General features: G+C 39.4%; 2 protein-coding genes across 7 annotated transcripts in view; one reads left to right on the top strand and one right to left on the bottom strand.

Moving 5' to 3' along the window:
• The window catches only part of ST3GAL6 (ST3 beta-galactoside alpha-2,3-sialyltransferase 6), a 65,494-nt gene extending 62,591 nt beyond the window's left edge, over positions 1 to 2,903 (top strand). For all 6 annotated transcript variants that reach the window (XM_006208056.4, XM_072966718.1, XM_015242498.3 and 3 more), the window contains 2 exons: positions 347 to 499; positions 1,506 to 2,903. In XM_006208056.4, coding sequence (XP_006208118.1) covers positions 347 to 499; positions 1,506 to 1,592 — 240 coding nt within the window. In that variant the 3' untranslated portion in view covers positions 1,593 to 2,903. The remainder of the gene's footprint in view (positions 1 to 346; positions 500 to 1,505) is intronic.
• A 333-nt stretch (positions 2,904 to 3,236) lies between these two features.
• Positions 3,237 to 16,934, bottom strand: part of DCBLD2 (discoidin, CUB and LCCL domain containing 2) — an 80,238-nt gene continuing 66,540 nt past the window's right edge. Inside the window, exons 10-16 of the mRNA XM_006208055.4 lie at positions 16,749 to 16,899; positions 15,875 to 15,961; positions 15,602 to 15,727; positions 13,314 to 13,407; positions 9,565 to 9,614; positions 7,746 to 7,883; positions 3,237 to 7,040 (exon numbers count right to left, since the gene is read on the bottom strand). Of these exons, the coding sequence (XP_006208117.3) occupies positions 6,571 to 7,040; positions 7,746 to 7,883; positions 9,565 to 9,614; positions 13,314 to 13,407; positions 15,602 to 15,727; positions 15,875 to 15,961; positions 16,749 to 16,899 (1,116 nt within the window). The 3' untranslated portion in view covers positions 3,237 to 6,570. The remainder of the gene's footprint in view (positions 7,041 to 7,745; positions 7,884 to 9,564; positions 9,615 to 13,313; positions 13,408 to 15,601; positions 15,728 to 15,874; positions 15,962 to 16,748; positions 16,900 to 16,934) is intronic.

Below are 16,934 nucleotides of genomic sequence, written 5' to 3'. Positions count from 1 at the left end.
TGGATTCAGCATTCTCAGACTTTGCTTTTTCCACAAAGAGCTTGACTCGGTATATTTTTTAAAACCAAGGCAGCAGCATCCTGTTCTTTCAGCCTCACCGTATACCTTCATTCAATAGTTGTCTCCTCCGCTAACACTCCAGTTAAGTTTTATTTGAAAGATTTCCTAAGGTTTCAACCCACATTTTATATTCAGAGTTGGGGTTTGAGCCTTAGGGCATGATGTGGGTTTAAGTATTTCTGTTCTGATTTAATGTTCAGAAGTCCTTGTTTTTTGGGATGAGGGCACCCAAATATGCTTTGAAAACAAGTATCTTGTTTGAATTTAATTTTCATTTCCTCCCCAGAGACCCAAACACCCAACGACAGGCATTATTGCCATTACGTTGGCATTTCACATATGTCATGAAGTTCACCTTGCTGGTTTCAAGTACAACTTTTCTGACCTCAACAGTCCTCTGCACTACTATGGGAATGCCACCATGTCTTTGATGAATAAGGTAATATATATACACTCTGGTATAATCTTTGGAGTTGGGAAACTTACATTCTCCTGCCTCACCGTGTCATTTTACTGAGGGAGCAGGTTTTGAGAGGTTGATGGCTTGGTAGGGGTGTACACAGCTATCAAGTGCTGAAATCTGGACTCAAGTCCAGAATTCTTTTACTACAGCAGTAGCTCCCAGTCTGCTGGCCTCAGTTGCTTGGGAGAATCTCATCAAACCTACACAGGGGCCGCGCTTTATCTTATATATGCTACCGTATTTGCACTATTTGAATATATAGAAACCTGCTGTTTGAAGTAAGACATATTCACTTAAAAAGCACTGCCATGCTCATATTAATTATTTTCATGTTAATTATTTTCATGCAGTTTTTCACTTAAGTAAATGAGAAGGTCTATAACATTTTAACCCCATGAAAGAATCCTCATGGTCAGAAGAGTTAGTTATGAACATTTACACTGTATCATTCTTCTCTTGAATAGGGATTAATGGTGGTACAGTTGATCCGTAAGACTCTTATTTTAATTGATTCGATGGGAAGGGATTTCCTATTTATAACTGAGATTGGTGGCACATCACAAGGAACAGGATTTTAATATTGAACTATGATGATTGCCAAGTATATGAATGTACTTATGAAACAAAACCAGTCCCCTTAAATCATCATCTCCAAATACTACATAAGATGAATAAGTGGTATTAGGTTTAGAGCTTAACACTGTCAATTCTGGTTTCTAGAGTTATACTATAAATCAGCAGACCAGAAGATGATATGTGAGGGAGCCTCTTAATGTGGTTTAAGTGGAAAGAGTGGGCTTTAGGGAAAAGCCCACTGGCACAAGAATGAGCAAGTTAAAAATCAGAAAGGCAACAGAAAGTTACAAGTCCATGCCACTTGAGTTCTTCATTCAGCTTTTTAGAGGCCGCATATTCCATCGCTACTGCTGTAGTACCCTAAGATGGGGCTGGATGGCGATTTGACTGTATTTTTCTCCTTTAGAATGCGTATCACAACCTGACTGCAGAGCAGCTCTTCTTGAAGGACATTATAGAAAAGAACTTTGTAATCAACCTGACTCAAGATTGACCCTACAGACTCAGATGATGCTAACAGTATTAGTTTTATTTTTCTACTGCAATTTTTAGTTTATTTTTAAATATGTTGGATGTACTTGTCAAGAAATTATGTATATTAAATCTGTTGCTGCCTGGTGATTCATAACCACCAGCTTAATTTCTGTGAATATATTTAATTTATGAAAACCAAGACATGTTTAGTTATCAGGGAATTAAGTGTTCATTGCAGTGTGTTTTAAAAATAAGCTAGTTTCTGAGGTGTTTTTAAACATTTTTTTTCCATAGTTACTTCATCTTAGACTTTTGAAGGGATGTGACTTCCTAACGAATAGGGGATTTAGATTCAAAAACAAATTTTGAATAGAACATGACATTTGAGAGGTACATCTGGTTCCTATAAATTCGTGGGGAACTGGCCGGTGGCAGTTCTTGATGTGGCAAATTGGAACCACTTCAGGCCTTTACCTGGATGATTGTTTAGTTTCTTTTTGTTCTACCTGAGGAATTCTAAACCAGACTTGGAGCAGGGATGGTTTGGGAAATCTAAGATCATACTGGCTTAATTAAGCATTTTTTCCCTACAATTAAGTAAACTATGATTATGAGGAGTTCTTTAGTAGAATGAAGATGCCTTTTGTTTTTAAGTCAAAAGAGACTGGATAAGTAAGTAACCAAAGAATGCAATTACTTAAAAGTTTGGTGACTGCATTATTTTAGAAAAATAAAGTTTATACAAAGCAGCTCAGCTTGGTAATAAGCTCAAGGAGAAAATTCTTACCTTTTTTTGCCTGGCTTAATTTATTCATTACATTTTGAAAGTTACTATTTGAAATATATTAGGGAATACAAAGAAGACATGAATGAGTAAACCTTTAAGAAGAGTCAAGGTGCTTCTGGATTCAAATGGTACATTCATGAAAAATAGATTATCCCCATGATTAAATTGCAACTTCAAAGGGAAAGCTTACCTAGAGGGCACCAGAGAAGACTCTTGGGGGATGCAAATGGGCCTTCTGACAAAAGTGGTGAGCTGGTCTCTCTCTTCATTTTAATGAACATAACCAAAGGCTGTATGGGGTGGGAGGTGGGGTGAGGAGAACAAAAGTTATAAGGAGGACAGAATCAAGAGCTGTTTGAAGAGGAATGAGTGGAAACAATGAATTGGTAGCAACGAAGATGCCTTTCTAAAGAGTGTATAAAGGGTGAAATTTTAGGTCATCAGAAACAGGAGTAAGTGACATACTTGAAAGTTGTATAAGGGGGAGAAAACTGGCAGTTGATTTAACCCAGACATTAAATATGAACTCTGTTAATACCAGCATCTGTTTGCACAGTACCAGTCTCACTTGCTTCTTCTGGTAACTTAGAGGTGGAAAAGGCGCAGGTGTTCAGTCATCTCCCCATCACGCCGCATAGCCGTAGGCCGCAGCTTGGCTGCTGAAGTTGAGTCTGATGTAAAGTAATTCGGGCTTCAAAAAGGATGGTGCTGGCTACAGAAAGATTCCAAGTCAAAAACCAGTGGTGGCATTTTCAAATGTTACTGTAAGTATTATAATATTGGCGTTAAAATTGAGCATTTTGTACACTATGAGTAAAGGCTAGACCTCAAGGTAGTTTTATCAAAGCAAAAAAAAAAAAAAAAAAAAGACCTGAGCAAGACACATATATACAATTTATTAAAAACACATGAACACATTAAAATCTCACTATTTATACAATCTAAATTCTAGCAACATATACAAATACTGGGTGACTACAGTACACGCCGAGGTAAGAAAAGTACATTCTGGGAGACACCACTGACACGCAAGCCGTTTTAATTTCTAATATGTTTTTCTACCTTTCCCAGTGCCAAAAAAACAAAACAAACAAAAAAAAAACACAGGAGGAGATGAGAAGGAACTAGTCACAAGTTGGATTAAATGAGGATAGGTGCCACACTGACCTAAAAAATATTTTAATCATCCAACTCTTAGATTTTGCAGTGTAGGGACTTCAAGTTCAGAACTGAAAGGCAGAGCTAATAGGTAATTTTTTAAAGCAGAGCTTCACTGATTTCTCTTATGAGGGGGTTGAAAATCTTTTACTGTCCCACCTCATCTATTCATACCATCTGACATGGTTTCTCTGTAACCCTCTTGCTCTCCAGGTGACAATGTGGAGCTGAGGGAAAGAAGTTCAAGCTTTATCACATTCCATAGAATTATGGCCACATTCATATTTAAACGAGCTCATTTTCTGCTCCCTCCTGTGGGTGGTGGGGGAGAGGGGCAAGAGTATATGGAACATCGTAATTTCAATTACTGTATAAATCCTCTACTTGAACCATTTCATCAGCAAATAAACCCATTGTTCAATGCAAAGTGCAAACAGTGAAACATGAAATTAAATAACTGGACTAGACTCTGCACACACAATAGGATCTATTTAGATTTACAGCTTTTAATAAAATATAAATCAGCATTCACTATATCTTTAACTGTGCTGGTTCCTAAGATCAAGTAACAGCGAAGTTGTGATTTTATGAAAGGGCACATCTGCTGCACCACTGTCTTAAAATTTGCATTAACAGGAAAAAAAAATTTAATCCAATAAGCCACAGTGACTTAAGTCTTTTATATGTTTCAATAAAAATTCAAGGGAATTTTGTAAAAAAAAAAAAAAAGTTATTTTCACATTTTCAGTTGTTACTTGATTGTCTCCAAAACTGTATATATATATATATGTATTAACCTTAAAAGAAAAAAACCCAAAAGTCTAATATGAAAACAAATGAAAAGAAAAAGTACAAAACCTCAACAACCCTTTGTATCAGGCTCAGCTCTTCATTTAGAAAGTAAAATATGTAGTAATAGTAAAAACTAGGTATTTTATAAAAAATCATTGGTAAGTTCAAGGACAGCACAGTGGCAATATATGAATCAAGTCTTAAAACATGCATTATTTGAGAAAACATTTGCTTTTCAAAAAAAAAGTTCCATGGGAGAACAACCAGGTGCACACAATTACACAAAATAGCATCTTTGGAAAAAATGAAATAGTTACTGAAATTACTTTTCTTAAAGCTTCAAACAGGCATATGATTTGTGAAAAAGTGTATTTATTTTCTGTGTGCTAAGGATGAATTAAAAAAATAAAGCAATTGGTTTACTCTCTTCCCACCTGAAAGGGGATGACTGCATTAATACATGTGCTTTACACATTCATATCTGTTCTAATAAAAATTCAGCATCATCACAGATGCTGAATTTTGTTTCAAATATTTTGAAACAAAAATGTATATTGGTCTTTCAGTGAACAAAAATTATGCCTCAAAGTTTGCTGGAAGAAGAAGAGCAAATGAAAATAACATAATCATACAACAAAAAGGCAAGGAAATCAACAGTTCTGGTTTGAAGCAATGATTTACATACGATACTGATACATACATTCATGGAAACGAGCACAACAAACACTGTTCATCTTTAGTCAAATTTAGCGAATTCTGGCAGCAGCATCTCGTGGCACAGGCTGAGACCATGACTAGAACCTGATGGGGAGTATTAAGTCTACAAACTAAGGTTTACAGATGAGGAGATATCAAACTTATATATTTTAATCATACGGTCAGCTTCTCATATCATCTTGCCAGTCTAAAGACTTTTAAAGATGATTTTTACACTACAGGCTAATAAATTGCAGACAGTTTCTATTTCAGCCATCTAAAACTAGTTCTGGGAAAGTACTGACAAAGAATTTGTCCAGAGGCATCAAAAACCCAAGAAGGAATTATCCCTTGCTAGGATGCTGTAACATCTGTTCCCTAGGTGTGATATAAAGGACCACTCACACCTTTCCCACACAGATGGCAGAATCACGCCATGCTGAAGAATACATGTTGCATTTGTATTATGTTGGGTCTATAATCATTTACTGTGGAAAATATTTCTTTATTTGACTAAAAACCTTGAGATTCAAAGAAAACTCTGCATATATAAAAACAAAACGTAAATTCTGGTTACTTACTGTTTTTGGAAGGTAGTTTATATGACTTCTGAGGAACGATTTTGCCTTTCATGTGATAAAATATAAGTGGGTCTTGCTTAGTATTGACTTAGAAGCCTCAACTTTTCACAACTCCAAGAAAAATTCCATTGCAAAAAAATTCGGTGGGCAGAGAATCTCCTTCATACCTTTTTTAAAATTGTGAAGTTGTTCCTGTTTCCACGTGGTGACATTAGAAGATCTGAATTGAGGAGGCTAATAAGCAAGCTTCAACCACTGAAAATACTCAAGCATCTAGAAACATTAAGAATGGGGCTGGCCACTGAGGGCCCTGGTGGAAGAAGTAGGGTAAGACCAGGTCACGTACCATGAAGTGTTAAAGCTCTTACGAGTGTCAAAAAATGAAAGATCAGTCACACTGCGCATTACAAGTCAGTGTCCCAGCTACAGATCTTCCTCAGGAAAGATGGGTAAGTGTATACGATTGTGATGGAAACCGTGATTATAATCACTGATTATTACAAAGAAATCCAGAAAGCAATAATGGGAGAGGAGGAGATCATGACAGTACCCACCTTTCACAGAGAGAGCAGAATTTCAAGCCATTAGACATTTTAAGAACAGTACCATGCGTTATTGCCAGTCAGGCTTACAGAGCCATCTCTCGAGTTCATCAATGTACCTGCAGCATTGGTAATAAATACTCTCAGTGATTTTTAATTTCTTTGAAGTGCATAGTAGGGAGCTTTTTCTGTATTAAAATAGTGTTTTACAGTAGTAACAAACAAGATATTTGAAGTTTAATAGGCAAGCAATTAACTGTGCCACAATAACACTTCCAAAGCGAGACGGCAAGATTAGTAGTTTCCTGTACCTCGGTCACCACATCCCCCAACCACATCCGTGACAGATATGTAATACATTCTATATAGCACTACCACGAATACAATTTTAAAAAAGGCCATGTGCTTTAAAACGATGCATGGTGAAAAGCAGCATCACCTTCAAAGAATTTCTTTAAAAACGTCACATTCACCATCCCTCCCCGCTCCAGGTACCTCCTGCGTGCTCTGCGGCACCTGGTACACCAGTTCGTCTGGGGCACTCGGACCCAGCTTCCCACCTTTTGGGGTATCATACTGGGCCTGGGCTGAGGAGCAGCTGTCAGTCCTGGAGAGAAGAGTGTTGTATGTCCCCACTAAAGGGGGAGGCTGGTTCCCTGCAGCTTTGAAAGTGGACGTTGAGGGCAGAGCAACTGAGGCTGCTGGGTGCCCGGACATGTCCACGACGATGGGGGTGGCGTACTCGGGCCCAGTGACTGGAAGCGGCTCAGCATAGGCATGGTACACTTCCTGTGCCGGGGAGCTGTACGGGTCCAGGTCGGCATAGCCTGCTTCTTTTCCTTCTTCTGGCTTAAAGGTAGATCTCTGATGAAGTGTGCCAGCAACTCCTCCCACAAGGGGCTGTGCGTACTCTGTGGACATCGCAAAACAGAGACAATAGAAAAGTTCTCTCATTAATGCAGGGGCCATGCAATTTCAGGTGGCAGCTGCAGGCTCACACCAAAAGCAAACACATCTTTATGGCACTTTTGTTATCAACAGAGACCTGTGGATTTTCCTGCAAGGACCAACTTCAAAAATTAAGATGAAAGATGTTATCTTGTATCTCATCATACTAAGTTGATGTGCCAGAAAGCTTCATTCATGTAATTCTGCATAAAAAGCATCTATGTATGTGCTTCAGGTTGATAGATAATATTTCATTAGAAAATATTCCATTACTGGAATAATACTAGTTTCAGAAAATAAGTTCATAAGATTTTCTTCCTTTTCAAGTATTAGCACCTGCTTAAAATAAGCACAGACTAGGTTAATAGGATAAATACCGTAAGGCTCACTGTGTATTTCCTGCTCTCCTTTTAATGTCCTCAAACACTCAATAAAACCAAACTAAATTCCAGGGAAACAGGCAAAATGCCTGTAGTTTTTAAAAATGACGGCCTCAATTTTATGGATAGAACATCTAAGACAGAAATGACTCTCTCAACGTCTTTTTAGAAGTGGTTCTCCCTTTGGAAACTAGCTCACCTCTTATGCATGAAACAGATAAAAAGGTATCGTAAATCCCAAAGCCGTTTAGAGCAAGCCCAGCAGTGTCCTCCTGGGCCCCCGGTTACCTGCAGAGTCAGTCTGCAGCACCATGGTGACCTCTCTCGGACTCAGATGATTGACTTCGCTGCTGCTATAGCGAACTGGGGTTTCCTCATGTTCCACTGACTTGGCAGGGAGGAACTGCTTCATTCCTTTCCACCAGCCTTCATTGCGATCACAAGCAAAAGAGACTATTAAATAAAAAGCTCTGAAATGATTAACAGTGTATTAAGGGAGAAATCCTGTTGCATTTAAGGCATTTCTGTAGCAAGTATCTATATAAACTAGCCTTTACGTTGAAGCTTTTTAAAATCGTCGTAAAATACACGTAACAAAATTTCCCACCATAACCATTTTTAAGTAAACAATTCAGTGATATTAAGTACATTTACATTGTTTACAACCGTCACCACCATCCATCTCTGTAACTCTTTTCATCCTGGAAAAGGGAAACTCCACACCTATTAAACAGTAACTCCTGATTCTCTCCTCCAGCCCCTGGCAACTATGTTCTACTTTTTGTCTTTATAATTCTGACTACTCTAAGTACCTTGTATGAATGTACTCCTACAGTATCTGTCTTTTTGTGACTGGCTTATTTCACATAGCATAATGTCCTCAAGGTTCACCCACACTGTAATATACGGCAGAATGTCCTTCCTTTTTAAGGCCTAATAATATTCCATTTTATGTACATACCACATCTTGCTTATCCATTTATTAGTTGGATACTTGGATTGCTTTCACATTTTAACTATTGTGAATAACACTGCTATGAACTTGGGTGTACAAATATCTCTTCAAGATTCTGCTTTCAATCCTTTCGGGGATACACCTAGAAGTGGAATTGCTGGATCATATGGTAATTCTATTTTTAAATTTTTGAGGAACTGCCAAAAAATTCTGTTTTCCACAGAAGCTATGCCATTTTACATTCCCACCAATAATGCACAAGGGTTCCAATTTCTCTACATCCTTGCCAAAACTGGTTTTGCTTTTTTATCCTCTACTGTGTTTCTCTGTTCTCTAATCTTTATTATTTCCTTTTTTCCTGTAGCTCTGGGTTTAGTCTGTTCTTTTTCTAGTTCCTTAAGTTGTTCAAGCTTATTTTTTGCTTTGATAGAACATCCAGTGCACAGCAGAACATGGTAGAAATCTCTATCAAAAGCATATACTGAAGCAAATCACTGCTGTTACATAGTGCAGCCAAATACAGTTTGTTGGAGCAGTGATTTTTAGTAAGTTTTTTTCAGAAACTTCTAAGACCAACCCCTAGGGGTAGCAGCATGTGCCCCACCCCCACCACTGCTTTTTCACATTCACAGTGAACTCTTTTGGCTCCTAATGGTCATTCCAGGAGTGAGACTGAGACGTGGGGGACCCGTAGAGGGCCCTGGTGTCACCTGCCACAATCTGCCACCCACCACACTGAGGAGGAATTCAGAAGATGACAGCTCCTCACAGCACTGTGGTAAACGCCCACAGCGCAGTGACACAGTGTGTCACCGGGACCGCAATCCTCTGCTTCTTAAAGTGTCCACGTCCACTACACAGAAAGCGGGTATCCTCAGATAGATACATACATGGGACAAATCAGACAAGTTTTCCAGAAGAAAAAGAACCAGTGTGTGTTACGACAAATCCTTACTTTCCATTTCATTACTTATTGACTAGAAGAAATTTTATAGAAAAGTAAAAATGATCAGGATAGAAGAGGAAGACCAGATTGTCTTAACAGTGCTGGGGAGTTGCTGTGGGGGTGAAAAAGACTCTCCTCACTCACAGCTGCCACCTGGAGGGCAGGGGCGCCCCCTGGTGGAAAAGAGATGCAAAGCTGTGAATTACCTGCCCGGTCCCAGTAAGGTAAGTCATAGGTGCCTTCAGTTTTTTTCTTTCTGGAAAAATACAGGGAAAAAAAAAAAGTCAGCAAATAAGAGTGTATTCACCCATAAGAAAGCTGTGAAATGGCAGGATAAACACCAGAGTTAAAAATTAGTCAAGAACACACATTTCTACTTGCTGATCTACCTCTTTTTCATCTGACTTTTAAAGCTGACACTGCTGTGCTTTGTGAATTCTGGACTCTCAATAAATATTAAACAACTGTCTCCCGAGATAGTTACCTTGTTACCCAACTATTTCCCTCTCAAAAAAGACTAAATCTGTAGATAAAAATGCTGAATCAAATCAAAGACCCAACTCTGACAAATGGCTTATTGTGGGGAAATGAGATTATGGCTGTTTTGGTTCCAAATACAAATTTCAAAAATCAGTTGATTCACAAAGTTCACAGAACAACAACAACAAAAATCCCACATTTTCTTCTGCATTGTTATTTTCAACTTTTTGTTTCTTCTATGGCCTTTTGCCCCATAGAAGTTTACGGTGTCACATACCCTTCACTGCACAGACATGATTCCTCCCCATGGCCCAGTGTAAGTCGAGGCTATCACTAACAGTGAGAACAGGATTCTCCAGGCCTGGGAGGCGAGGCCATGTGTGCAATAAAGGTTCTCCCCAGCCCGTTCCTTGGAATTCAAACCATCTCCTCTGGAGAAATTCCTGTTCCCTCCCCGACATTAAGAATTACTATCTACCAAGTGCCTTTTACAAAGAAAAAAAAGCACATGAAAGGTTGTTTTCTGATTCAAGAATGTAAATCTAATTATAATGATGCTTTGCAAGCTGAAGAGAAAGAAATTGTTGCAGTTTACAAATGAGGACAAGACGGTCACATGATTTGCTCAAGATCACAAAAGTGGCTTTCTCAAAGAAGCCAAGCTACGTGCTTTTCCTACTTGGAAACATGCTTCTCCAATATAAGACTGTATTTTTATTGTTGATACTAAAAGATTCTTCATTTTGAAGTCTGGCTGTACTTAAAATATGGTATTTCATTATTTCAAAGTAAGGTATAACGTAAAATTTGTGGAAGAGATGGTAGATACTGAAGCTGTCCAAGGGTTGTACTATAAAGGATGTCACATTCTTAATCTCAAGTGACAAAGCTTCAGGTTACTTCACTATGTGTAAAGTACTCAGAACAGTGCTGGGTGGGCATGATTAGTTAAGGGTTCAATAAGCTGCAGCTGTTTTTTTTAATTTTTGTTTTTCTCCTTGGTATTTTCCACAGCCCCTTAATGACACCTCCTTTACTCCTTATCACAAAGCCAGCTGTCAGCAATTTCGACTACTCTGTTCTTAGACATAACTTTAGTCCTGCATCTGCCTCTTGTGTCTGAATGTCCACAGGGCCCTTTAAACACCATCCCAAACTGATCCCAGGACTTGCCTCTTGCCTCCCTCTCAACAACTCTACTCCCCAGACCCCACCCCACGACCCTGGGTGTTAACTACAGCGCCTGAGACCTGATCGACTGACTGATCAGAGGCAGCAGGTTAAGGGCCCGGGCTGTGAAGCCCCGTCCAAATCTCCTGTCTGCCATGTGCTGGCAGGTGACCTCGGGCAGGTTACTTACGTTCTATTAGTCTCACCTCTTCTGTAAAATGGGATTTATAACAACACCTGCGTCACAGGTTGTCTGGAGGGTTAAATGAGTTAAAACATGTAAGGCGTTTAGAATCCCGAGTAAATCAGCACTTAATCTTCCATAAAAATGAGCTGCTGCTGCTGTTCTCATCATTGCTATCGCTGCTGTCCAGTTCCCCGAGAGCACCGTGACTTCTCCCCCTGGGCTCTCCTAGAGCCCTTCCCTCCACCTTCCCCTACTGCCCTCACCCGAGCTGTTGGTTCTGCTCAGCCTCCTCAGCACCAGAAATCCAGGATCCTCCCGCGGAACACGTTGTGTGGCTGGCACTGTTCTGATGTGGGCTCTTTTGTGTTACGATTCCTACTCATTGCGCGTAACACTTACAGGATTTCCGCTATGTTAAGACATGTTAAGTAGTTCAAGATGGAGCCCAGTGGCCAACACGAACTTCCAGATTAGCTGTTTTGAACTGTCCGCTATAGGGCTGCCAGTGTCTTCATGATAAACTAAGATTACTTTAGATCAGAAGTTTGATGGGCCATGTATGTCACTGGCACAGACAGAGCAAGTGATAGAGTCAAGACCTCCCACCTTCTTCTGCCCCGGGGGTGAACAGTTACTCCTTAAAAGGAGACCCCTGAGTCGAGTGTCTTGAAGGTTCTTCACTGGAGGCCCAGATTCCACACCGCTGAGAGCTGTTCCAGACTGATGCTGCTGGGGCCCTGTCAGAGCCAGGGACGACTTCTCACTCACAAGACCCAGGCCAGAACAGAGACCGTCGCTCATACTGAGATGCCTCCTTCCCAACTTCTCCTTGGAGTGGATCTTCACCCCCGCCTTTCCCTACTTTAACTAACCTGTGTTGTGTGCTAATTATATGAAACAAACCAAGTGATTCATGAATTGAATACTGACTACTGTTTTGTCTCCAATCTCGTGATTCTTACCAGCCCTGACAGCTCACCCCTACAACAAACAGGTACCATGGTGGCTAGTTTTCTGCAATGTATCCTCTCCCATTCCAGAGACTCTGGGGTTTGCCACTGGGCTCCCAGGACACAGCCAAATACTTGGCATGGAGTAGAAGCCCAAATATTTATTGAATGGCTCAACAAATGAAGCCCCTCCAAACCTGTCATTCCACCAGACTCCCTCCTGCCCTGTTATTTCAACTCATGACATCTCTCCCACTCTAACTGCACAAGCCAGAATAACCCTAGATCTCCCACCTCTCTCAGCAAGTAGCCAGCCATGCACCCCACCGATGCCCCGGGCAGCTCTTTCCCTGTGTCCCTCTCCCTTTCCTAGAACTGCCATTACATTCCTATACGGCCTTCGTCATCTCCTAACTCTTCCCTTCGCCTCTTCTAGTCTCTCTCTTCAATCCACCCTCCAAAACTCCTGCCACCATCTTTCTGCAATCATCTGGTAATACCACTTGTCTGCTGAACACTGCTCAGTGACTCCCCATCTACGGAACGACGTCGAATCTCTCTCCCCTGAGAACCATTCTGACCTGGGTCTGGACTCCTGTCCGCAGTTCGCTCTCAGTGCTCACCCACGGCCAAGTCCCCAAGAGGACCCACTCATCTGCCTACAATCCACATCTCTGTGCCTTCGCCCAAGCCATCCCTCAGTCTAGCCATTCTCTGTCTTCCTCTTCCAGCCAAATCCAACTTCTCCTTTAAGGCAAAACATGCCACATATGAGGATTACTCTGTAAAAAAGATTTCAGGTAACTCTCATGGCCCTCGCACCTGTGGTCCCCAGCAGTCAATCCAGCTCAACATTGGAGATAAGAACTATGTCTCAGCCTTTCATTAAATGTCACTAAAGCACCAACTATGTGTCCTCCTAATATGTATATCCTAGTGTGTAACACAGAATTTGATATAATAAAAGGTAGTACTAAGTAACTAACTGTGGAACTGAAGTTATTTTTTATGGGAATAAAGGGGAAAAAGGTATATATTTTTGTTCTAATGACTATCTTAACTCATCCTCTCAAAAAAGTGAACTGTAGTTCATCTTCTATACTTAGTTTCTATTTCACACTGGAAACACCCTCTCTAGGACCAAGCAGGTGAACTAGTTTGTACTAACCTGTTTCTCCAATGCCAAGCACACACCAGTACAAGGATGAGAGTGGTGAGGACCATTACTAGCACAGGGACAAGGACTGCGGCCAAGGCTACATCTGAAGAAACAAACAAAAAACACACATTACAGCCAAAGGCAGAAATCATTAAGGAAAAGAACAAAGATTAACCATACCATCATTCAAAGCTTTTCTATCTAAAAAAAAAAAAAGCATAAACATACTTTATGCAATGAGATTGGGTTTGAAAAATACGGAGTGTTTCAGACAGCTACTGCCAAGAGCAGACGGAAGAGCTAACCAGGGAAATGGAGAGACGCCGGCTGGTCCTGAGGGCCCCACTGAAGGAGGATCTGGGTGTCACACTGGCATAAACCTGACCATGGCATGACTTTTGCCAGCATCCCTCACAGCCTGGATATAGAAATGGAGAAAGGGGAAGTGCACATACGGTGACTCAGCCTAGAAAGCACTGAGAATTCTGAGAAGTAAATGTGCTTTATCCTTAAAAAAAATCTTGTGAAACTGGAGAGAGAAAAAGCAGGTTCAGATAGATACAGTTGGAGTTAATCAGAGGCAATAAAGGATATTCCTAGGTCCAAAAAAATTAAGTCTATATACTACCATTCCAAAGAAAGGGAGACAAGAGGTCTTTAATCAAAGAGATCTGTACGTTCTTTGTCATTATTTTAAAGCTTACAGGGATCCTAGTTCTGGAAGAAAATGCTTTAAGGACACTTTTAGTCTTGAGATTTTAAAATCGTATAGTCAGATTCTAAGATGAACGGCACTTTTAAATGACTCTTCTTCCATCCAAGTACGTGGTCTGGGATTCCGCCCAAACACATACTTTCTGTAAAAGGACAGCTCTTTGTGGGATGCTGGCATTTCTTGTCTCTGTGGACTCGTGCTTCTCTTTGGTGTGGACAAGAAAAAAACGTTACCTGCCATTTCAGTAATCAAGAATGTTGCCATCACGTCATTAGCCACTATTCCCGCCCCTGACCCCCCCAGCCCACAGTGCACCCTGAGAGGATTCAGGATGGAGAAAAACAGGACACTGGCCCTAAATCGCTAAGATACACAGCAGAGGAATGATTTCAGTAAGCCCAGACGCTTGCATCTTCTCATACATAGAAAAGCACTAAAATCATTAACTTGAGATGTCTGTGTTTATGATTAGCAGTCACCTTTTGATGTTTTGACTCCATATTTTCATTTTTTTGCTTTGTTTCTCTCCCTAGCAAAAACTCCTATACATCCTGCTCCTTCCTCACCTCTTTGGAACAGTCTCTCAGAGCTACCTGAGAGGCTGTATTTCAGGCTATACTTCTTGGTAAGGCCACTGAATAAAACATAATTCTCAATTTTTAGGTTGTGTGTGTGTGTGTGTGTGTGTGTGTGTTTTCATTTTTTTCAGTGGACATCAGGTTTGCCTATAGCATGAGAAATAAATTGGTCCATATGGAAATGCTTTAGAAGACAGGAAAGAAACTGACATATGGAAAGTTGGAGAAAGTTATCTGAATCAGACAACTTATCAGAAAATGAGAATGATGAACGTTCTATGTGATACAAGTTACTCTCACTCGCTTTCTCTTCTCTGCATTGCCTGAGAATTGGTGTTGACACTGAAATCAATTCCTCTGTGACGCTGATGCTTTTTATTCCTGGATTCAGCTGAAAAAAATTTTCAACTAGTAAAATCAAAGAACTAGTATGTTTCATATGAATAACAAAATTTGAAAGCAATTTCTACTAAAACAATTATATTTATAATCTGAAAAAATAATCAAACATTTTTAAAAGAGAGACCAAAGGTTTTTTTTTAAATACATTAACAAAGTATTTTCTTTAAAAGGTATTAATTTTCACCAAAACTTCTGTTTTTTTCACTTCTTTCCTTTTTTGTACCAAGTTCCCTATCCAGCAAATTAATATATGATCAGAAAAAGTCTGTTTCCTGCTATGGTTTCAGTTATTTCTAGAACATTATCTAACTTTGAGACTCCCTGTGGTTAGCTGTAGAGGGAAAAAAGTTGTAGGAGGAAGCCTGGAACACAACACCCATCTCTCAACATGTAAAGAGCCATCTCACATGGCATCAGAGTACCACTCAGAACAATGCAAACATTTTTTTCCATAAGGAAGGGAATCAAATTTTTTTGCTATACTTAAAACACAGAGGGGGAAAAAATGGAAGGTTTTAAAGCTGGAAAAGTTTCTGAAAACTTAGGTTAAAAACAAAACCCCCCACTACGATGAACAGGTATTAATTTTCGGAGCTGCATACCTTTGGTGACATTTGGAGTTACGGTAGTATTCTTGATTTCAGGAGTGGCAGTTGTTTGCTCTGTCTGTGCAGGAAATTCATTCCTACTTCGAGGTTGCAGTGGTTGAGTAAATTTAGGGGCACGACCTTGAAAAAAGTTTAAAAAATTCTTTATTCTTTTACCTACACCAACTTGATTAAAATAGTTATATCATAATGCTTTTAAATATATTTATGGAAAATTATACCACAAGTCCAGGGAATATCAAATTCTCACGTTTAAAGCAGGCATACCTTTGGCTATTTTGGGAGGAGCTGTAGTGTTTTTGAGGTCATTGCTGTTCCGAGGAGGCGGAGGTTGAGTAAGTTTTGGAGGACGACCTTGAAAAATGGTTTAGAAAAGTTTATACATTTTGCTATAAAAATCATAGTTAAAAATAGTATTTTAAGTATCTTTAACATTTCCCAGAGTACTTGATTCTTCACAGTAATTTTAAATCTCAGAGAGAAATACATCAGAAGGATCAATAAACTCTACATTAAATGCACAAATATACTGGGATTTCTGGGTTTTTAAATGATTGTCTAAAAATAATCTTCTCTGGAAGGAGAGTAACAGGGAGGAGGATGACGCTGAATGGTAAAGCTATAAACATTTCATCACGATATGACTCTGTACTCATTCAATTCATTTAATAAATATCTTTGGAGGGCCCACTATGTGTCAGGCACAGTTTTGGGGGATACAACAGTAAACAAAGTACTAAAATATTATATAATTCTAAAGGAAGTTATTCCCATTTTAAATTCATTCAAAGTAAAAGGCACTTAGACTTAGGTTAATGTTACAATCATCAGCGCTTACATGACACAAATACTATATAAGATCTAATTAAAAACTCAGGCTTGAGACTAGATTTGGAAAGCAGTCTCACTGCATTTTCTCAGCAGTGATGCTCTCTCTTCTTTCTTCCATCTGTAATTTTGGAAACCAGTTTGATACCTAACATGATATTCAATAGGGATAACTACTACTTTTTAAAAATCCCTTTAAGAAGATACTGTAACTAGAGGATAAACATTCACATTATTATTATTTTTTCTCAGAACAGCACATTTTTAATTAATCTAGTGAAAATAACATGCCTTCAACCATACTGTTCTTTACCTTTAGGAATAAACTGACATCCAAGCAGTTCCATTTTCATGGCAATTTTCTGCTGCCATTGGGTGGGATTCACTCTAATAAAACGTGCAATAATTGGTGGCAGAAAGTTATTACGCACATTCTGGTGATAATCTTTGTTTCCTTGAAATATCTTTAAAAAAACAACAAAAAATTGGTACTTTACAT

Source organism: Vicugna pacos, chromosome 1 (genome assembly GCF_048564905.1).
Source record: "Vicugna pacos chromosome 1, VicPac4, whole genome shotgun sequence".
Classification (NCBI taxonomy): Eukaryota; Metazoa; Chordata; class Mammalia; order Artiodactyla; family Camelidae; genus Vicugna; species Vicugna pacos.
This window is presented reverse-complemented; position numbering and strand designations above follow the sequence as displayed.